Source organism: Bombus fervidus, chromosome 16 (assembly GCF_041682495.2).
Source record: "Bombus fervidus isolate BK054 chromosome 16, iyBomFerv1, whole genome shotgun sequence".
Lineage (NCBI taxonomy): Eukaryota > Metazoa > Arthropoda > Insecta > Hymenoptera > Apidae > Bombus > Bombus fervidus.
In genome coordinates, this window is record NC_091532.1 from 1,241,716 (window position 1) to 1,266,691 (window position 24,976).

General features: G+C 32.7%; 1 protein-coding gene across 5 annotated transcripts; it reads left to right on the forward strand.

Moving 5' to 3' along the window:
* The first annotated feature begins 852 nt into the window (after positions 1-852).
* Positions 853-24,879, forward strand: LOC139995865 (uncharacterized). Of its 5 annotated transcripts, XM_072019769.1 has the most exons (13): positions 14,063-14,131; positions 14,531-14,667; positions 15,232-15,283; positions 16,048-16,395; positions 16,657-16,951; positions 19,431-19,572; positions 20,532-20,725; positions 21,645-22,290; positions 22,607-22,761; positions 22,863-23,018; positions 23,091-23,220; positions 23,398-24,248; positions 24,458-24,879. In XM_072019769.1, exons 3-13 carry the CDS (start codon positions 15,237-15,239, stop codon positions 24,587-24,589), a joined length of 3,096 nt encoding a protein of 1,031 aa, XP_071875870.1. In that variant the 5' UTR covers positions 14,063-14,131; positions 14,531-14,667; positions 15,232-15,236; the 3' UTR covers positions 24,590-24,879. The 5 variants fall into 5 exon arrangements, with proteins under 5 accessions (XP_071875868.1, XP_071875867.1, XP_071875871.1 ...); XM_072019767.1 differs by lacking the exons at positions 14,531-14,667; positions 15,232-15,283 and adding an exon at positions 853-1,179 and having other exon boundaries at positions 14,069-14,131; XM_072019766.1 differs by lacking the exons at positions 14,531-14,667; positions 15,232-15,283 and adding an exon at positions 2,226-2,396 and having other exon boundaries at positions 14,069-14,131.
* The last annotated feature ends 97 nt before the right edge of the window (positions 24,880-24,976 follow it).

The following is a 24,976-nucleotide window of genomic DNA, read 5'->3' on the forward strand; positions in this document are numbered from 1 at the left end:
ATTTGTTAATATGTAAAAACACTTAAACGATTGACAGAAATTTCCATTCGCGATATACCATTACCATATCGCAAGATAACAAAGAACTTTAAAGATAGGAACCTGTTGCATATTACGTAGTCTATATCGTGATTTATAGGATAAAACGCTATCGAATCTTTCGCAAATTTTTTAACGTACAATTTTAAATAAAATACGATTCGGCTAAAAATTCTACGGCAAGCGTTTATTTTCGAATTATTTACATGGAAAATATTTGTTTAGTTTACAGATAGATCGCGAGAAAATTCAATTAATTAAATCTAAACGACCAAGATTGAAACCAAGCTCGCGAAAGAACTCTTATACTAAGCTGATCATTTTAAATTTTAAACATTTTATACGATAACAGGACTGTCTTAATAAATAACCATCTCGTTGCTTTACATTATGCAAAATATACAGTTTTATTAAGAGAATCCAAAACGCGTCAACGAATATAAATGTTGCTGATAATCGGTATTTACAGTTTTGCGCGTGACGCACGAATTGAATCCTGTTTAATGGCGTAACAATCAACTCGATCCAACGGTTCAATTTCTACTACTTTGAATCCAGATTATTCCGATGTAAAATGTACGCAACGTAAAATAAATGATAAACTAATTTTCTTCTTTTCTATTCTCGACTGATTCTACGACTACTTTTGTAATCACCGGTACAGATATGTATAATAACAAAAACTAGCAAGTTCTAAACAGAAACTATCGACGGACTAAAAACACTTGTACGTATGTCTGCTAAAGACAAAAGTTGTTGTCAAATTTGAACGCGCATACCTACGTCAGTGTTTATCATTGAGTCTCGTTTCGGAAGTTGGGTCGTTTGACACGACACTACATACTCTCTGTGCAGAGTATTGATATTGAGATCTCCATACACGTAAAATTAGTCGGGAAATTTTGAAATTTAGCACTAGATATTTTTAACAGTTGCTTCAATTATGACGATCAACGAAGAACTTAAATAGATGTGAAACTTTGTGGTGACATTCTCTTGTGACACGAAACCATTGTTTCACGAACTCGTGACAACCGGTTGGGCAACTTTAAACTTTAATTACACAAAATATAATTTATTACAATATACTTATTTCAAGCTGGACAATCGAATTACAAAAATGATCAATGTATGGTGTGGGTAAGTTTATTATCCTAATGATATTTTAAATATGGAAGACCGTTGTTTACATTTTCATCTACGTAATATAAATGCGCTATTAATTTCAACGATGACAATATGCGAACAGGTACCAATTCGATGCTATCGACATTCGTATATTTATATTCATACAAATATAATTTGTTGATACCTTAGAAAAATGCAAAGTACGATTTCTCTCGGTCTTCACTCTCGATTAACGTATCGTTTCTAATACTCTATCGCTTATTTTCTGTTTGAATTAAAATTCACGATCGATCGAAACAACGATCTTGAGCGAAAAAAAAATATCCACTAACTTGTAACTTCTGAATGTAGCGAGTATAGAAAGCAAAGAAACCTCTGCACAGTCAAAACATATTCATTTACAGTATTATATTCTTGTATCTGTTCTAATTAATTATATTATAAAATAGTAAAATCTTGTATATGTATATCCTATATCAATCTACTTATAAACGTTTCACATTCTCAACAAAAAAAAAAAAAAAACGTTGATAAACCCGACATTAGTTTTGCCAGACTTTCGCATCTTTCATTAATTCCAGAAATAAAAAATCGGAGATTCAAGACTCCGGTATAATCCTCGGTGTTAAAATTGGAAAGTTTTAGAATCGGATAAAATCCGCCGAACGATCTCTCTATTTTACGTATGGACGCATCCTATTCCCTACGAGACTGTCGGTTCTGACATGAAAAATTTGCAAACTCCGTCTAAGAATGATCAGAATATAATAAAATATAATCGCGAAAGTGTACTATCGACGTGTCTAAAGAAATAAAATACAATTTCCTGTGTACGTACGTAGTTGTTCGAGTCTACGAAGCAAGGATACGCAAGGATACGGAAAATCGTGGCAAGATATCGGTAGTGGGGATCGGTGGGTGGTAGTTGCAGGACTAAGATTCACAGAGAACGGAAAACAGGCGGACAGTCGCGTTGTCAGAAGTGTGAGAAGCGAGTGTCGCTACGACGCGAGCACGAGTACGAGCGCAAGCGCCGGTCAATCCGTCGTCAGTTGCGAAAAGCAAGCGAATCTGCTCGATTCGTGCGCGTCGCGCTCCAATTTCGTGTACACAGTGATATTTGACGTTGTGGTGTACACCTGTCATCTCATCGAAACTAATCTGCATACGGTCTACCGATGCGCCACGTGCGCAATGGGCATGATGGGAATGTTCAAGTGGCTGAGAAAGTAAGTCTTTTTTTTTTCTTTTTTTTTATTTTTATACTTTTGCATTTTCATTTTTTCTCGTCACTTGTTCTTGCTTATTGTGTATTTTGATCTGTATGAAGCGATCTAGTAATAAACAATTAAAAATATTACGTGTGTAATAGACTGTAGATAATGTGATAAGTGAAACATATAAACATGTAGTACATAGTTTCGAGGCTATTGGTAATCGAGTATGCAAATTGTATATTTTTACGTCAGCTTTACCTTTGAAATTGTTCATAGCGGTGATGTTAATTAGAATGCTACTAGATTAGAAACGTTTATTGTTTGTTGGCTACTTTCTAACAAACTTTTACAATGAACTTGTGATAAACATTTTAGAAAGATCGAGTCTCGTCGCATGTAGCCTTTGTACTGTTTTTTTTGTCAAACCTTCGTATTTATTGACAGCGTATAGTAACATTATTTTTTTTTTCTTTTTTATTTTATTGTCAATTAGTCACATACGAAATTATCTGTTACACTACTTGCCAATCGAGTTTCCTGTATATTTTAACGTTGGAAACTTCCTTATACTCTGCAAATATTTAACTGCTCTTCTCGAATTTCCATCGATTACTTAATTATCGGTGATTTCTTAATTATTACACTGGATGATACTATAGTCCTACTTATTTCGTAAAGAAGCAATGAAATATAACGAAGAACGTTTTGTACATGTACTTCTATAATTACATCGTCATTAATAGTTTTATAATGTCATACTAGTAATGTAACTGTACATATTGTTTAAGTAAAACACAACGCTGAGTATTTTGCGCTCCTTGTCAAGGCGAAAACGTATTGATACGTTGTTACGTGTATAAATAACACTACTTTTAAATATCGTATTTCGCGTAGTTGTCATAAATTTGAAATAAAGGTGACACGACTGAAAACAGTTAAACAGAAAAGATAAAAAAATAAGGCTTAAGGAAAATGATTCTTCGAAACGTTCGGCGCAATACAATTTCAACTGTTAGTGTATTTACCGATTAAAGGTCACAGACTTTCAGGAAATTTAAAACTCTCGAAAGATTGGAAATTATATCGACGAGATAAATTATTCGAACGGCAAGGATGAAGATATTTAATAAATTAAAATCATATTCTATATACTGTACACTTTGTTTATTAAGAATAGCAATACGGGTAGAAGATATTGCTTACACACTCGGGATAGTTTTATATTCGTGACATTTGCAATTTTATGTAATAGAAACTATTACCATTACGATATAATTCGATCTTATTTTATTAATTACTCGAGCATAAGAATTTAGTCGTATAACTCTTTTTTTAACGATATTTAATGATCAAAACATTGCACTGCAGGCATTATTTTATGCGTGATTTTATTTTAACCACTTTAGTACACCTTGCTCGAAGCGTGAAGAGGAAGTAATATTTCCCACAAAACAGAAAAAAGTAATTAACTAGTAACAAACTCGTGAGCTGAAAAACTTGATTAACGTCAATGAAAAGTTATTTCGAAGGAAGAAAAGTGATAATAATAACGAGATTCCTTATTACAACGAGTAAAATAATTTCCTAGTATACAGATTTATTTTTCTTTAAACGATATTATAATTTAAACGCTGTTTTACGTTTAACGTAAAATTATTAAAGCGTTAATTTCTTGCTTTTCCTACTCGACAAACGCAAAGATTATTATACAACGAAACGAAAGATAGAACGAAGAAATCGCGACTTATTTATTGCAACATTTCCAAAATTGTGTCGCAACCAGCGTCGCTGCAAAAAGTCTATATCGTCGAACAATCTGATCCAACAGCTGTTTGATCTTTTTCTCCTAACGTAATCGCGTGGTAAACTGTTGGCCCGATAAGGTTCCTTAAACCGTAATAAACCAGAGATAGAATTATTGCACACAAACGCTTAAAAGATTTATAAACGTCACGATCACATATACATAGTCGTATTTTTCCTGAATGATGTGACGAAAGATTTAGTATCGTACGCTTCCAGTTTAGAACACAGTATTTTAGAGACATTCATGATGCATGTACGAACATATTTTTGACTTTCATAAGACGCTCCGACATTAAAGTGTCGAATATTAATTAGAATATTAAGTAGACTAGACCTATGTCGAATATCAATTGGAGTAATAAGTAGACTAGAGACGTTCTACGATCATTTGTTGCAGGAACATACTTTTTCTAAATCAAATACCGATCGTCAAAACAGATACTGATCAAACTGATCTTAATACGTGCTTTCCGAATAATGACATTTTTCGGATAGTCTAATCTTGTTTATAAAATTTTTTTCCAAATAGTTAAAAGTAAATTACAAGATATTATTAAAATTATTTTATCGATTGTCTTATGAATAAAATTATATATTTTGTTTTATAAATATTAATATATTAAATTTATTAATTATTATTCTTACAAGAGACTACGTCCAAATTTTCTGTTAATATTAGTGTTCTGATAATAATCGGGGGTCTATTTTGTTTGAAAAATTCTCGAATTAATTAAAAAATAGAGAAAACCATGTCGGTCCTCCCTTTTAGTAAAAATAAATTCGCGTACGTGTAATTGTTTAAAGAAACGATGTAAATTCGCGTTTATTTAAGGTATAGAATAGCATATAAAGCTGTTAACAGTCGGATTGTTAATGTGACAGTTGTTAGCACGACGCAGTTTTGTATGTTTACAAAGACTCGTTTTAAAGAGTTTCGAAGGTAATTACTGTGCAACTTTTGTTACAATCAATGAGTGCTACGACCTCCTGTGACGCTCATTTACTATAAAAGCAACAATTTTGTAGCACAAACACGTACATAAAACTTTTCTTTTCTGTTCAGACACATACAGTAATTGTATCATTTTGCAATTTTTTATTATACACGACATGCCCTTTAATTAAGACTCGTCCATTCGATAATTATTTATTTTAATTTAATTTATCTATATTCATTTAAATTGCAGCACGTGCATTATTTTACGAGATACGTACCTTTACGTCCATTACGTACGTATAAAAAGTCTTGTTCTTTAACAAAATTATTCTGATTCAAGGAATTCAAATCTTTGAAACTTTAATAAAACTGTACTATATTATTCTATATGTGTATTCCTATACTATAGTAATAATGTTATAACATATGATTATTGATAATACTTCTTGCAAGTCATAAGCAATATTTGTTCGAAAATCGTAATTCGTTGGCGAATATACGTTGTACGACATCGAGGAAAACAAAGTCAACCTTCAAAATGAAAACAAATTTTATGACGCAGTAGACTGTCTAGTTGCTACTCGATAATAGCGTATTGTTTCGTCATTACGTATTTCTTAGACGCTTATCCAATGACCGAATTCTATTGCGCGACTATTTCTTCCTTCCGTACGAGCGAATGGACGAATGAATTTTGCGCGTTTTACGTGAAGTGACAAACAATGTGATACGGTCGGTTTCGGTGGAACGTACGAAATCATTGCAAGAGAACATGTACATAAGTAAATATCGAATCGTCAAATATTTTTGGTAAGTTGACAACTGGCGAACTGCTATTGTTGCGATCATAGGTTGCCATAATAATTTCAATGAAATTTAATTCAAGTCATTCAACTGTAGAGTATTTAATTTTAATTTGTATTCTATACCTTACGTGTGATCGCTAACGATCTTTACCGCGTAAAATATAAAGTAAAGATAAACACAAAGCACTGTAGAATTAAAGAATTTAATCTAAATCCATGTAAATCGCAATACAAACCAATGATACTAGTTTAAAGTTAAAAAGAGCCAACAATTTATGTTTATGAACACTTTATCGTTCTACAACATCGTGCAACAGATGTAATTTAAAAATTGTAGAAAATATTTCCTCGACGAAAGAATTGCTTCGGTATCCCTTGGATTTTCGCTATTTTTGAAATTGTCCAAAAGTTGGGTAATAAAAAGGAGAATAGGAAGATAAGAATGGCTAGTAGGAAATCCAACGGTAACGTTTTTTGCTGCAAGTTCTCACTGTTACTGTCATATCGAGCAAATCTGCCACAGGAAACTGTGTTCAACAAAGTGAGACCACATTGTTTGAACCGACGCGGCGCGCAGTGACAAACGAACAGTCACTTCTTTCACTGCGTTACAACAATGAATACGATAATTACGGTTACTAAATATATCACACGTGTGACACTTATTACGATTGTTCTGTGTCTCAACCTATATTTGGAGAAAATTGTCCGCTTTTACGTAACGCCGAGTCAGTGAAATTAATTCGATAGAACAGTTCCTCGATGGATAAGGCACCGAACGAAGAAACGTTTAAATTTCGTTTGGAAGAAATATTTTATATTTTCTGCGTGTCGTAATCGATAATTAAACGTTCATATTCGACGCTAAGTTTGGGTCAGGTTTGATTGAATTTAATTTAACGTTGATAAAACGAATCGTAAAGTTTGTAAGAAAGAAATCAAAACGGAGGACGAGTGAGAACGTACGTATTGAGAAGAAAACGATCCTTTGTTCGCGTAGAATGTGCTTGGACGAAAAATCATTCGAATCTCAAAAATGCAAAAAAAAATTATAGGTCTATAGATAATATTCAAAAAAGTAATCGCTCTGATAAATCTAGCGTTAAAGAAGATAATCGATATGTGAATAATTATCGATACCTGATATTAGATCGTTAAAAATTTGCACAAGTAACTTTTAACTAACACAGAGAAGTAGGAGTAAGTAGATGGAATGAATTTGCATCTTTATTACATATCTATGAAGATATTTTCCCGAGGAAAAACACGAAAGAAGAAATGGTTCTGTGAACCAAACGATTTTTGCATATGAAAGTAATAATAGAAAGAGCTATTTATCGTTAGGTTGAAATTAACATCGTGTAATTGAATGTTAAGTAGATCCAATTAACTATACAAATGTCAGTACTTTCACAAGGAATCCTTGCAATGGAAACTTTCGATAAAAATAAATTCCAGCGGAATAGCTTCGCGTTAATTCCCAAACGTTTCACGAGTGATCGAGTTTCCAGGATATGTGCGGAAAAAAGCATTGGAAATATGGAATTCGCTTTACTAGCTTTTCTTTTTTCTTTTTCGCGTCACAGCTTGTACAGCAGAGCATTAGAGTAATTAGAACGCTACGGTTATTACGAAACCCATTAGAGGAAATATTAATATCTACGTAATTTACCATAATTTATTGCTATAACGTAAAACCGATAAGAACATTAATTTCATTTAAAAATACAGATATAAGAGCAAAACGTGTGTAACATGTGTGAAACAAGAAACACGTACCTATTATATATTCAACTAAAAATACTCGATCCAATTTTGTATTTTTTACTTATTTTATATTATTTTCTAGAAGAGATAAAGCGCAAAAATAATCTTCTAAAAAAGCGTGAATTATTGAATCTACGTTGGAATTCGATCACGAAACAATACGTACTTGATGAAAATATGACGGAACCTTCGGTATCCGGTGCAGTTAATAAAAAGAACGCTCGTCTCTTCTTTCAGTGATTATTTTATATTTCAAATAGAATGATGGCATTAAAAATAACAAAAAGCAAAATTTAACTTTAATCCGATATCTTTTCACGTACCTCTTTCTGTCTTTAGATTGTACGAATCTTTTATTACCTTGAAATTACGTTGAACTATATTCTTTGTTCGATCTAACTTTCCTTTTCTAAATATCTCGATATAAAAATATCTTCGATGTCGTCAATTTTTGTTACATTCGCCGTGTCATTATCGTTGTCTAGCTTTAAGAATGTCCCTCGTTTCGTTTGGAAACTTAATATCGTACTTTCTTTCTTAACATTCCTCGTATCCCAAACGTTTCAGACTTTGAGCAGAACCTCAACGTACGTTTTGTCCAAGTCAGGTAAAAGTCAAGCGTTTCGCACTGGCATTTCTAGCGATCTCAACGACACGTTACGCATGTCGCACGCTAACACTTTTTCTCTGAGTTTTTGGCGCCGATGCCATTTATCAACAGGCGACACGAACATGGTAACCTTCGCCTATAACACAGCTCGTCAACGAGAGAATTATGCTTTATCATAGACGTCGCTGCAACCGGTTCCCCTGCTCCAAAACATTCGGATAATTCACGGCGAAATGACGAGCTGCTGTATTAGTTACATCATTGGCGCACACAACCGTGAACGTTACCGTGGTTATTCATCGAATTTATAGTTTGTGTTCGATTTCGTGCGAGTTTTGTCTACTCTTAATGCTCAAGTGGAATGTTTCCGCAGTTTGCTCCGCGCTGTCGAAGATTCTGCGCTGTTCGCGAGTGTGTGAAGTCGTTCAAAGTTAGTAAAAAAAGTTTCATTTGAGATGAGTTGTCCGTGATATTTAGTAGAGCCAAGTCGATTCTTTAAGATGGATATCGTTTCACAAAGTTCTATACGGCTGAAATAATTTTCTGCTTCTTAACTTTACTCGACTATTGTTTAGAATCGAAATTTTACTCGAGAGAAAATGTGTTTCACAAGGACTATTGTATCTCGCAAGGTTTCGCGATGTTTTATGAACAGTTAGCAATATTGAAATTCCTCGTGGTTGATGTCCTTTGAAATTGAAATATCATCTGATATAGTGCGCGTTTAAAATCAAACACTATGCACTTGGAATATCCGTGAAGACCATTACTCTATAAAATCCCATGGAACTAATGTTCTGTGAAGTTGAAATTCCTTTAACGTCGATACTCTTCGAAAGAGAATTTTCCGTTTAAAACGAAATATCTCTGATATTAATGTTATTAGTATCGACGTTAATTTAAGGAACTTTTAGCATTATATGTTATGAAGTTAGAATTATCGTAAAATTCATATATAAATTTATATAACTCGTTGCTTAATTTTCCAATAGATCGATACAAATATATTTTAATTACATCTAAAAATACGTATCTACATATACACAATAGACTCACGAATACGACTCTGAGAAATTAGAATCCTTAGTATTTTTTTAAATAAAAATTCCGTTAAACCGCTGTTCCGTACTACTGAAATTCAATGGAGTTAGTGGTCCACGAAATTAACATCCTGTAAGATCAACAACCTACGATATTCAGATTCGGGACAACATAGACTATTTTCGTGAAATTAAAATTTCGACAACGCTGCAAACGTTTTTAATTACGAATATATTATTCTATCGTATTTATGACAAAGTTTCAAAAAAATTGATAAAGCATTCTGTTCCATAAATATATTCGTTAATCTAAAAACTTGCTTCAGCATCTTACGCACGACAGCGATAGGAAGATTCGATGTGGATGAAAGACAACGATCAAACGATCGTGTCATGAAACATAAAATACGAGATAGATGCTACATAATGCTAGCGAATAAATAGTTCGATCAAACGATAGACAACGATAGACAAAAATAGATAGCCGGACGAGTTTCTCCGTAATACCGTTTGCTTTCTGCTTTATGAAAATGTCCCGAAAAGTTTCAAGCGTATCGAAGATACGGGTTAATTACGCTCAAAAAGAACGGGGCCTTTTGTGTGGTTTGGAGGTGAGCACAGGTAAACCGTTACCTTAGAATCGACGTAGCTTTGCTACGATATAACGACCTCCATTATGCTCCTAACTAAATGATCGTACGCTTACAGGTACCAAGTGTTTTCTACGTAAAATCGTATCTATATCTTCGTTTTTCTATGATTTTACATATCTATATCTTCGTTTTTCTATGTACTTTATTCGTCGAATATTCTAAGCGAGAATACGAAAGAGAATACGAAAGATTTCGACCAATTACGTTGTATCGTTCGATAGACAGATGTAAAAGTGGCCAATTTGTTTAAAGCTAACGGAATGTTACGGAAATAAAATTGAGAGAAACGGTAGAAGATAATACTGGATATCGTACGTCTGGAGAAATTAGAATGATAATTACATTTTTTTTTTACAACGTTTGACTGAAACTGAGGATGTCTAACAATGATAAATTCTATCGTAAAATGATATAATTATTATATTCGCGATAAACTGTTATATTTTATTCGCGAAAGTTAGATTCACCTTCGAACTTGAAATTAAACTCTTCGATTTTACTCGTTATCAATTGTAAGAGATAAAATTTCCTCTTTTCAGTAGGATTACTCGATTTTCGAAACAGTAAATTTCATTGCTACTGTAAAATATACTGTAGAAATATATAGTAAAATATTTGTAATATTATTATTATTATTATGCAGTATTCGCGTTACACTGTGTTAGAAGTTGGTGTTAGCGTTCGTATTAGCGTTTGTCTTGTGACAAATTCGCGAATCATCTTATTTCACATATTCACATTACATAATTGCTGCTAATGAAACTGTGACGATGCGGATCTGAGAATAGCGGCAGGTCAGTTCTCGCTGCACCAGCGAGACACAATAAGGGTTTATTAAGCATACTAATATACCATATGCTTTCTCTGTTAATAGTTATGTCGTCATACGGACGAGGAGTACATAGACATCGGTAGTATTAATTTAAAGCGCAAGCTAAAACGTTACGTCCTGTTTCTTCGCTGATCGTGTTAAATTATTTTAAGAAATCATATCATCGCAGTTCTTTTTTTTTTTTTTTAATGAGCGATAACGATTGCATAATATACGTTGATATTTAATAAGAAATTGCAGATTGGAAGCGACTGATATTCGTTTTCGTATCTGTTTGAACGTTACGTTTAATGTTAGTAATCGTCGGTTGTGCAATCAGTCTGATAATGAATATTTATCGAATTTGACAAGAGTACAAATAAGAATTTATGTATATCAAAGTTTGAGTATTTTCATATAATCGATAAACTTTAATTAAAATGAAACGTTATTTAACAACGTTTGCACACTAGCTAACGATTCTGACGTCTAAAAATTTCGTTTTACTGCCATGATACATGACTGATGGTCTTTGAGATTTCAAACTATCAAGTACCGATACACTTGCTATAAAAGTAAAATTTCACAAAATGAAATTTTGCAGCATATTACACAAATAATTTTCTTATAACGTACAAATTTTCAAGTCAAAATATTTATTTCAGATTGTCGACGAACTAGTTATAATTAAAAAAAAAAAAAAATGAACACAACTCGTCACCTAGTTTATTAGCCGAAGATACGTGAAATGCGGTCATAGGATGTGCAGTATTTGTATTTAATTTCCTTATTCTGTCACGATTAATCTGCACCACATAGACAAAATATGTATCGAGCACATATCTTTCGATAATTTGCAGAAAAATACAGCTATATTTATCGCTTACTTTACGACGCTTATTCGCTTTTATATCTTTGAATAATTTTGATTTAATATATCGTAAATAATATCACGATAAATTTATCGATATAATCGTGTAAATATCTCAGAAAAAGTAAATTCTTTGTTAGAATACCTGGAGCGTGAAACGATCTTTACCAAAATTAACAACGAATCTTTACCCAGGTTCAATTTCTCGAGTTATATAAAAATACGAATTTGCATAAAAATCCGCAACTTAATTATAAATTTTGCTCGTCTCTTCATTTACTCCTCGATATCTATTTCTAACGAAAATTATTATCAAATTAAATAATCATTAAACTATCGTAACGTTCAATGATTTGATATCGTTCTTAATAAACAGTCGCTAGTATTTAGCTTTAATTAAGCGAGTATATTCAAACGAAGTGAATCACGGAAGCGTACTACTTTTGCTAACGTTCTCGCTAGTTAGTAGATTACAGTTTATCAGATTGCATTATCGTTACGTCTGTATCTTACCTATCTTCATCCGGCGTTCCTGATTTCACCGGCATAGAAATAGACGTAAAAATTGCTACTCTGTAAATTGTGCACGTTGTTACGATTCGTATTGAATTTCAAAGAAGAGCGATATCCATATGTAAGTCCTTGTACGAACCACAAGATAAAGTGTTTCGGCTACCTTAGAGTGTAAATTAGAGAGTCTTAATTATGCTTCGACTTGTACTCATCGATAAAACCATGAAAAAACTTTATGGACGTTAGTATCGATAAAGTTCGTTAAGTTATCGCTACTCACTTTCCGATTTTATCGGTCGTTCAATTAGTCTCTCGTTTAAGATCGATCGCAACTAAAACGATTCATGAAATTGATCGATCAATTAAATCGTCTATAATAATCAAAGTATATAGATATTGTAATATACGTACTATTTATAAAAAATCTAACGAGTTGATTTCAATCAAATGAAACGTAGAGGCAACGTAATAATTATCAACACCATTTACAGAAGAATAAGTTCACCACTAATAGGGTCAATTTTAACCACTCGATGTAACCATTACGCAGAGTTTAATTAATCGTTCCAGCAATTGGTTGCAGGGATTTCTTAACGAAATCCTGTTTAATACTTAAATTCAATTGAAGAAATTACCGTTTACGCTTGATCTCGTCAATTGCGAGTACGTCTACTTTCCTAGCTACGCAATCTTGTGACCAAATAACTTTAAATAATAATAATTTTAAATAATAACTATTGGAGTCGTCTTCAAAATTTCTATGATATTTCTTATATCTGGATTTAATGTCACAAGTACAATGGCTCGTAAAAACATTTGATTAATTAACAGAGAAAATTTTTATCAATGAAACTTTTTCCATTAGCGCACGGCTATCGTGATTGTATTGATAAAATTTGAAACCAAGCCAAAAATGTATATAGAGATTGCGAGATATTTAACGTAAACACACGCTTGGCGTTAGTAGAAAATTGGCATACAACGTGAATCGTGATCCTCGATATACGTATGCCTGATTAACCCTAACGATGGCTCACTATGTATGCATATATAGTGGCTTAATGTAGCGAATAGTTCAAAGCTGTGAGAATTTTCAAGATAGCCTAATCGAATTTTAGTAATAAAATTTGCTAAACTTACCTGATAAAAATTATTCGATTTAAAAGGCCAAATTCTATATTTATTAGATCGCGAAACATTCGTTTTATGTTGTCATTCGGTTTTTCGCTCTGTTAACGAATACATCGCTAACGATATGTAAACCGGAAAGAAGGAAGAAGCGCAGAAAAGAGTACAAAGTAAGAAACGAAATACATAATCGTGTCGGCAGTGTCGTTGTTCTACGATCCATGAAAAAGGAATCAGAGAAAGTACAAGTTCGTGGAGTCTGGAATTTCGCGGGCAAAAAACAGATGTAAACTATTTACTTTCCGCAATGCTTCGGCTTTTTCCCATTCGAATCGTTCCACTAACCTCTCTAGCTCTTTGAATCGTAACAGAATAAAATTGACGGGTCTATCACTTATCTTCCCTCTGAGGAACGAGTTTTAGTTTTAATATTATTAATAATGTCTTTAAAATGTAATTGATATCACCTATGATATTGCCAATTTAAGATATACAATTTATTTTAATATCTCTGATTTCATCTCATGATTCATTTAAAAATGTTACGGTATTTGCTAATAATATTTCTAATTTGATATATACAATGTAGTTCAATTCTTACGGAAATTTTCTTATATCCAGAGATAACGATTTTTTCATTACTGATCGATCGAACGAATTTGACGTGCTGAACTTGGTTTCTAATTCTTTTCCATTGATACACACTGCCAATTCAATGACACGAGTGTATATATTTTTTCAGAGATACCATACAAAGAGATCGAAACGGCTGGAATTTAGCTCAAAAGCAGAACGGCCTCAATAAGTAAGTTTTATATCATATTTGGCTGGCTGAAAATTATAACGATGTAAGTCAAAATTTCAAGAACATTAGTTATTTTACAATCGTTAAAAGAATTAGTCGTTCGATTTGATAATTAACTAGGTTATAATTTCATTCTATATTGCAACGTGATTCTTTAATTTTTAAAATATATGTGTATGCGCGTGTGTATAGGGTGAGGGATCGAACGTTTTTATAAAAATGAAGATGAAACAGCTCGATTTATAAACAATAGCGCTGAACTGACTTACACTACTATGATTTTCAGTCCGCCATTTGATGCCTTCCTAAAAGATCTTTACTTTTAATACATTGAATTATTTAAAAAAAACGATAGTGGACAGACATCGTATCTTTTTGGTATTGTACATTTATTCGCAGATAATACGAACATGTGACACATGCATTACACGATCTAAGACTACGAACATGTGACACTTGCAAAAGTTTCACATTCGATAGGATAGAAGTACTCACTGACATATGTTGCTGCGATGTATGGTATAATATATCCAAAGGTATACAGTACTCGTATTTTTCTTCTTGAAAGTTCAATGTTAGGTCAGGTTCCGACTAGTTGCGATATGTTAAACCTCACTGAACACGAGAAAATAGCGATCATTATCACCACACCTACCGTGGAAAATCGTTTAGCGATTGTAGTTATCCGACGACTATAGACCGTATTGATGCTGTTTACTGCTTAGGACTTCCAAATTTTCACCAAACCACTACTGCGTGGTTCAGAATCACGTTATAATTCATTTTATTCGAACGTCGTTTGATTAAAATCAATATCGTTCGCTTTTTAAAAAATGCGGTATAATTTTTAAAGTGTTGTACTAGCTCGCATCACGAAATAAAAAGACTGCTCGAATTCAAAATTGCAACGTACCAATCGCAATACGAGATATTCGGTGATGACTAATAGCGCATCTTAGAATGTTTTTATCGATATACGATCGATAATTCGATCCAGTATATACGTTAACAACACTAGTGCCACCACGAATTTAGTTTGAAGGATACATAACTATTAAATATAAAACAGAATTTGATTGCTTTGATTTAAAAAATGACAGACAGAATGAAAAGCCATCAAGGATCGAAATATAATCGCAGACAGACTGTCAGGTAAGTGCTACATTTTCCGCGCGAAAGCAATAAACGTCTTAACCTATTTTATCGTGTATATTGTAAAGAGAATTCAAACTGACAGCATCCACCGTGGTTCTTCTAATCGACATCGTGCCATATTTAATTTCTTGGAAGTTTGTAGTATTTTCTAGTCTCCGAGCATTATCATTATCGCTCAAACTTTGTATATTTAAGTGGTATATCGGTTACACTTTGATGTCACACGATGTTATTGTTACTATCCTTTAGAAACATTGTCTGTCTTTTATTTTATCATTATCGTTCGTACGAATTTTTCGTATTGTCTCGAAACAGTTACATTTGTGAAAGGGTTCTCAACTTAGCTAGTGTAAGTAAGGTGTTAATACTATTGTAATATTTTGTGTAATATTGTGATGTAATGTAGGTTAAAAATATAAATAAATATTTAAATCGTAGAGAAAGTCAAGTAACTTGATTTTATTAATTAAAAAGCAATGTCTCTTAAACTGTCCGTAGATATTGAATACTTTGTTATATAATATTTCACTTATATAATTTATTTGTCTTTTTGTCTAATATTATAGTAATAATTTCGTAGTATTAATTTGTGACTCGAATTAATTGTTGTTATTGTAGTCGTTCTTATTGAAATATGCAGATATATTTTAACGTGTTTATAATTTATAGATTATTAATAAATACAATTACGGAATACAACATTTCTTTTTCGAATACACTACTCTAAATGTTGCTTATAATATTTTTACTTCTGTTTTTAGCGAATCTTATCGTAATGCTCTTCAAGCTTTCATAGATAGAAGACGAATCTCCGACGACGTGGACATCGAAGCACCTTGTAGTCCCGACAAGAAAAGGGCAGATATTTTGGCAAAAAATAATAACAATAAATCCGACAATGAACGGAACTTACGAGAATCGAAATCGATCGTACCAGGTGTACCGCATATATTAGCTCCTGAGATTTTTGAAATTGGATGGATAGCGGGCACGGAAGATAGATATCTGGAATTGATTTTTGCAGAATGGCAAAATACACGAGTTTCACTGAAGAGGCATTCGCATCCGGAATGCAAAGATGCTGTGAAAGCGGATTTAGATGTGCTTTCGTACGTACCGACCGATACTCTATATAAACGATTGACTTTTATCGATAATCGTCTCTTTCATTTTATTCTCAAAAATATGAATTTACATAAAGCAGTTTATACGTGTTATACGTTTTACGATCTTCACAATTGACAGTTTAAGAAAGAAAAATAATTTTAATAGAGTAATTTTTGTGAATAATATCAAACGAGACAAATGGAAACGATACATAAGCATTATCTTTTCACTTTCGCTTTTGTAATATTTATGTTTCTGTTTAGGGAGATTCGACACCCTAACGTGCTATTGTTAATGGCCACTACCTTCACAGACGATCATGGTCTAGTCTCTATTTTCGAATCCGTCGATTGTACCCTTTATCATTACATGCACGATCAGGGTGAACGAATATCCATACAAGGCATTGCGAAATGCGGAGGAAGACTGTCCGATGCTTTAAGACATTCTCACATGCGCGGATACGTGCACAGTGCCATCAACTCGCATTGCGTCTATTTGGCTTCTAATGGTGTCGTGAAACTAGGTGGATGGGAACTGGCCATGCATATCGACAATGTAAGTGAACATATTCATCTTTTTACGGTGGTTTATGACATACGCTGATTAATTACTTTGCTATTAATTACTTAGTCGATATTTTTATAACCGTGGCTCGTTCGTTCCATGTTATATCGGAACCGTATTTCAGAGTACCGTGTTATAAGAGGATTGGATGTACTAATAAATATCTCGTCAGTGACGTTTAACGAGATCGATATAACTTATGTTTCTAACATTTCTGTAATGCGAGCTAAAAAAGCGTTAGTGGCTGACTAGCGCGTAAATAATCCTCCAGAAAACGTCTCCTTAATATTACTAATGCTTAACACCTCAAATAGAATCGTAAAATTTAAGATCTATATTTATTTTCTATTACATTATTTCGACGAATATTATTTGCCATTCTTCGACGATCCTTTCTCATGAACTAAAATCTAAGAATAGAATAATGTAAAATCGGAAACCAAGCATTGTTTCAAAATCGCTATTCCCTACGATTTACAAATGTAAAACGCGAAGTCTCTAGCCGCTTACAACGCTCGTTGATGTAATCGTAGTCAACAAAAACCTTAGTCGATCGATTTTTCTTTCCGAACACTTGGCTCTTTCTCAATTGGTATTCAAGTACACAAAGTAACTGTTTCATGTTTATTGTCAAAGGATAATAATTTACCTATCAGCGTGCATCTCATAAGCGAACTTTATGCAAACGAAATAGCACGTTCGTGATAAATTGTTAAACCAGGTTGCATCAAAGCATTTCGATAAATCTTTGCGCTGCACATTCTTTCGCGGACAATGAAGACATTGATTGTCATGGAAAAATAACGATACGGCGAATTACTCGTTTGTCATCGGACGAAATTAATTGAAAATAATCCATACGTGTCGAACTATCGTGCAGACTGGTTTTTACAAGGTGTGACTACTTAACAGTTCTTTTTTCTTTTTTTATAAATCCTCGGGAATTAATTCATGCAAAATATTTGTGAACAAATATCGATGCGTTACCTCTTCGCACAATGTGAATTGACTTTCACAGAGCCAGCAGCAATTATTCTTTTCTGCGTGAATCGTCAGGTTATTAACGAAAGAAAGAACCTAGTCGCAAAGAACAATAAAGGTAAAAAGTGGTGTGTTGAAAGTTGGTTTCACTATTGGAAGTTAACGAACTGATTATGACGCGATAGATCGAGAATCGATGAGAAATATAATAATTCACACGTTGCATAAGTATACTAGCGAGATTTCGGCTATTTCATTGGAAGGATTAAGCGCTGATTAGATCTCATATCCATTAAATTATAATATATGTGATTTATTTTATAATGCGATACATGTGTCGTATAATGATATTTAATATCTTTTAACTAATATTACATGCTCTTTTGTACCCGATTTTTACTTTATACTTACAAAATCTCGATCAATTGAAAAAAAAAAAAAATTCTTCCGACATTTGCGAAATCCCCTAATTATCATTTCGTGAACTACACACAGCTGACATTAAGTATAACGTCATATCCGTTTTTTCATTGACGCACCCAACAGTATTTCGTAGCAGGAAATTGTCGGCATCGCTTCTCACCAAATGTTCATTTTTGAATAAAGTCACTGTACCGTAACACTCTTAATTACGTTCAGCGGATGAAACATGGAAATTTACGCTAATCATAGGTAGAGGATAGCTGAATCTGTCGTGTACATTATTTTTGAACACATGACTCAATCTAAATTCTTATACTGTTTTTCTCATCTGTGTTTGTGTTTCAACATAAACAAAACACTTAATATATCTCCTTAATTTTTCAACTAAGAGCCTATGTCTATATTTCCAAAATATTTCATCGTTGAATTCCTGGATATTTAAAAAACTCCACTTAATTAGCAACTTACGTTTTCGCATATACATATATATATGGATACTTCTCTGTGGTAAAGTGTTAGAAAACGTGATTTTACCATTTACGTACTATGTACTTTAGGTATTATGCCTGAAATCAGTGTTGCAGATATTTTTACCGAGAGAATTATACTAGAATGTGCGTGTGCGTATGTGTGAATCAAGTAGCTCTAACATACTCGCGAAGGTTTGAATAAATTCTGTGAATTTTGCACGATCTTCCGTCTCGATTCGCGCTCACTTCCCACGGATATATTTTACAGCAACGCCTAATGTTGCAATGTAAAGACGCTTTACGAAATGAAAGGTATCTTAATAGAACTTTAAACGTAATACAGATATATAAAAGTTTTAGTTAGTAATACGAAATAAAGAACAATCGATAGACTTTAACGAGTCACGAAATATTTTGGAACCGTATAAAGATATCTTATATAATATACGCCAGTGTTCTTTTTTTTTTTTTACGAATATAACATCTACCTTCTCGAATACACAATCTATATATATATATATATATGCAAGTGCCATTGAGAAGCACTTTTATTAACTTTCTTTTGACAAGATTGTATTTTTTTAATTTTGCTATAGCCAAGACCAGAGAGAGAATACGAGGAACGTTTAAGAAACGAGATTTTTCGTTGGCAAGCGCCAGAACTTTTTCACAGTTACGAACCACATAAACAGAGCGATGTATACGGACTGGCTTTATTGATTTGGGAAATGTGTACAAGTAAGTGTCCAATCAAATCGGATGGATCGAATCGTCGATCCTTCTTCCACTATTTTTTTTTTTTTTTTTTAATAATACGTTCAATTGGTATAACAATGCGAAATGAGTTTTGTGTATTCGAAGAATTTCATACGCATCATACGATTTCTTCGCCTGGATCTGAACGATTAGGAGATTAACTTTTCAACGAGAAACGCCACCAACAACTCAATATAAAAGTGAAACAGGTTTAGAACGAATAAGGAAACGAAATCACGTTCACTGAGTTTTCAATAGTTTTAAACGAACGGTGCGATTTTCGTGGCACTGCGTTTATTAGACGCGATAAACGAAGTTTCACAAATATTTCAATTATTTCAAAATATTTATTTATAATAAGCAGGATAACATAGGAGCGTATGATGCACGCTTGCTTTTTAATTATAAGTGAAATAGCAGCAACCATATTCGTGTCTCTTGCATTTATAATTAATATTTATATCGTAATTTTACGTTAGATTGGATTAATTAAGATCTACTGGTGCGATCTGTGTAGTGCAATCGATTACGTTAAGAGCGTGGCAAATGGCTGCGTACGCGAAGAATTTTCAAACTTAATTTTCTCAAGAACGAAACTGCAAGTGTATATTTTCGTTTTATTTTTTTCATAAGGAATCCATCTATGTCCGATTGTACCACCCGTACGGAAACACTCTGCAGTTCAGTTTAATGCTTTCTGTGTCGTTATTTGTTCTTCATATTCTAAAAATTAAAATTCGATTCTTTAGATATATATCGTCTGAAATTTGTATATCCTTCGTTTTTTGTATAAAAGCAAAAAAAAAAAAAAAAATAATCCTCCGAAAGCTTTCCTCTGCAACGACTAATTTTAGTCCTTGTATCGTACATTAATAAATATCCGTATGCGTAAAATTATGAATTGCTTGATAAGAAAATATTGATTTTTCATTAATAAATAGAACGTGTACCATGGAGTGGACATAACAAAGCAGACGTGGAAAGACAGTACTTGCATTGGAAACGTGGTGTTATAATGGATGTATATGATTTTCCACCGTTGTTGCATAATTTGCTAGACGCTGGACTACAATTAGATGTTAATAAAAGGACATTGGATATGGATAGAATGCGTAGATTTCTCCAGAGATTGGAGGTACGTTTCTGTAAAAAAAGAAGTTTAGATTTAAACATTATTAAAACACGTTCGTCGCCCAGCGTGATTCGGCTAAGTTTCCTGCGGGGCCCAAATCCGATCGCCGGTACGCAGAACGTAAATAGAGCGACAAGCAGGAATTCGTCGTTTATCGCCTTCGATTCGTTGTTTATCCCCTTCGATTCGTTGTAAAGAAAAGATTATTTATTTATGAAATGGAGAAAGCGATAAACTATCCAGCTAGAGTATTCCGAGGGATCTCATGGCAGATATCTCGGATCTTTCGTTTAGTCGAGAAGAAGCATACTTGTGAGACGTACATCGGTGATTTTTTCATCGTCAAAATGTTCGGTAAACAGCGTGAGAATATATTTGAAAGTGAGGAGAGTAGCGATAACGGAGTCTAACTATTTTTCGAAGTGGCCAAAATCAGCCCAAATGTGTTTGGAATGTTTTAACGAATACCATACGATATAGGATAATGTAATATATTATCCAGAATATAAATTAATAAAAAGTATGGTATAATGTGTTTTTAATATTTTTATGTTGTATATCCTATATATAATATCGTATATTTAATTAATTAACTGGAACAAGAAGAGCGTCACCATCGTTTGATGACGGGGCCCCCACGGAAGTATACCCGGCGCGTAGATATGTGCGACGCGGCGACGAACGTGTTTTAAAATATTAAATCTCGCGACATCTTATTTAATTCAGAAATACAGTATCAATGAAATTTGTTATTAGGTAATTTGAAAAATGATATAATATCGATCTAATTTGGTACATTTTTACATTAAATTTCAATAGATACGATAGAGGAATTTTATTTCTGTACAGTTTTCACTTTTAAAAACTCTAAGATCTTTGTAGATGCCACGAATTTGTATCGAACATGTATCATCAATTTTAGACGCAATACGAACGTGAAGAACCAGTTTATGTCGACCAATGCGTGAACAATAATAACAAGGCTGAAAATATTTATGCCTTGCCAATAAAAAAATCTCCCATGTCGAGAAATAAGGGTTCGAAACTGACGAAAAGCGTTTCAACCAAACAGTTATCTCATTCAGCGATAAGTCCAGACCCTTCGTCGAGGCAACATTCGTATTCGAGAAAGTCAATGTTCAAGCAAAATGCAAATCAAAAAGTAACAGCTGATATCGAAGAAATAAATTTCTTTGCTGACGATGTTAAAGGCAATACTAGAAACGATATAGAGAAAAACACGAACATTTTTAACAATTTACAAAATAATTATAAGAAGATTAACCATCTGACTTCTAACGTAGAAGTGATAGATATTCGGAGTGAAGAATTTAATGCACAAGAAATTTCGCAACCGTGGAACAATACTTATAGAAAAGTCAAAGCACCGCAGGAAGCGACGGAGTCTAAGACAACATCGGTTTATTCCTCGCCGGTGTTAGAATCTTCGGACGATGAATCCTACAAAGACGCAAGAACCAACTTAAAACAACTGAAAGAAATATTGGCAAATAAAAGGGAACATTTCTTCTACGGCAGCGAGTCCTCACATACATCTCCAAATATAAGTACGTATACATTTTTTATTTGTATTATTTGAAAAATGTTTCGAAATCATTCGGAGTCTGATAGATACAATGGTAAAAGAGCTATAATTTCTTCCTGCAACTAGATAAATTAAAAAGACGAATCAAAACATTGGGAATATTTTATATATGAATATGAATATGTGCATATATATATATATATATATTCCCATTATTATTTATTAATTTTTAAAAGATATAAAGTTACAAATATAATGCTAATAAGATATTTAAATAAATAATATATTTCAATTGTTACAACACTACTTTATGTAATTTTTTAATCATTTTAAATCAGATCCGGCCAATAATATGCTCACTAAAGTAAAAAGCAAGGATTACGAACCACATAAGCCAGCTAGCCACAAAACTAGCTTAGAACCAAAATACAGTAAATCTTCTAATCAGTATGATCCGAGTTACTTGAAGCCAACGTTTCAACAATATCATAAGGTACAATTTTCTTTAAAATTAATTTAAGATACTCTGGGCTCTACTAGATCGTTCTTCGACAAGTAACATTGAATCTCATTATATTCTAATACATGCTACAGATTCCTTATTTACATACTCCTGATGGCGTTAAGGATGCAATAATACAACCACAAGTATTGAATTCCAATCCACAAACCTTCTTCGAATCTTCTTTATGGAGAAAGGAGAAGTTAATTTGCTTATCTAAAATGAGAAAAATGGATACCGATGAATCTGTAAGAATTTATATTATTTTGTTTTTGAAAATCCTAGAAATCTTTACGATTATATACTTTATATAATTACAGCCACGCTACCTTGCAGAACAGATAGACGATAGCGATACTATTGAAGCTACGACTAAAAATCAAACAGGAAAATCAACAGAATCGGTTTCTATCGACAATATTACTTACGTCATAAACAAAGACTCGGAAGGTAATAAATTAATCTAGTAAAAATAAAATATTTTTCTAATCTTCTTGTCTCAGGCTGAAACAATACTATTCCTGTTTAAGTAGTTTTGAAAAGTTATTATTATATTATAATGTTCTAAAATTTATAACATTTTCTTATCTTTAGTGTAACAATTAATCTTTATGATAAAACGATTAGTCACTAAAACAGAAACCAGCCTGGAAGGATCTGACCAAGTATACGAAAATATAAAGAATTCAACGTCGGTCACTAGTCTTCAGAACGAACCCTTGCGAGTTTTAAAAGATGCTTTGGACCGAGCTACAAAAATTGTGCGCTCTGTTACTCCAAATAGTAACGATTCGTGTCCGTCTCCTACATTTAAATACTCTTGTCAAGACTTTGAAGCAACTTTGGATGATAATCAAGCCAAGAAGGATGTTTTCAAAAATCTGTACGATTTACAAAATAACAGCGACGACGAGGAAATTAGGACTATTGAACGGTCAACGACAAAAGACAAATCATTTTTGTTCGATAAGTCTAATGTAAATAACTCGATGATTAGCAATGAAACGCAAAGCGAGTCTAGTAATAATAATAGCATTAGCCTTACCAATCTTGAAAACTACGGCAATTCATACGACACAACGAGTAGCAGAAATTTTGTTTGCGATTCGATTGCTGAAATGTCAAGTGAATTCAACGCTTCGTACATTGATACAATATCAAAAGAAAAAAAGGCTGAATCTTTAGACAATAAAGTAACTGATATTAAAGAAAACGCCAAAGCCTCCGAAACTGCACAAATGTCTGAAATTTCCGTTCAGGAAAGCGATGTCGAAACTAAGATAGAAATTAGGGAAAATGAACAGAAGTCTGTTATGAAAAATCTTGATTTTACGTTTATGAACGATACTACGAAATACAGAAACTGCAAAACGTGTCGTAACACTAATTTATCAAGGCGGCGTTCTTTACCAGCAACATTGAGCCAATTTAGAACAGCTAACAACTCGGCCTTAGGGAAATTACCTATACGCAGAAGGGTAAGCTATTTATTCGATAAAAGCTGTAGTACGCTATATATATACTACATATGCTTTAAGCATTTACGCAATTAATTATTTTGTAATTCCTTAATAATATAAATAAAAAGAAATATCCATATAAAAATGCAATAAAGCAGATATTAAAAGCTATTATGTTTTCAACAAGCATTAAATGACAAATATTTACTTTACTTATATTGTTACAGGATGTTCCAGACAATAGCATCGAAGATTTATACATAGACGACGAATTTGGTGGTGAATTAAACATAAATATGGCTTTGTTAAGTGATTTATTATATGACGACGATTTCTTATCCGAAATATCGGAGCTATAGAATACTATAAAATAATAATTATCAGTTACGTTATTCTAATACTGCTAATAATTTATTATAATTTACTTTTAAAAAATATAATCAATATTACATAGTTATGAAGTTCCAATTCAGTTGGAATACGCGGTATTGACAAATAAACATTTACACTTCCTTTATATTCGTTTTCAAAAAATATTCATATATTTTGCATTTTCACATGTATACGACAGTTAAAACATAACTATGTATTTCTTCTTCGTGTAAAATATATCATTAAGTACTGTAAAGTACGAAATCACACACGGTAATATTTTTCGTATATAACATAAATGTAAATAATAAATACCATTTATATAAAAATTGCAAAATATTAAAACAGATGCTTTTAATATTACTTCCTAATTA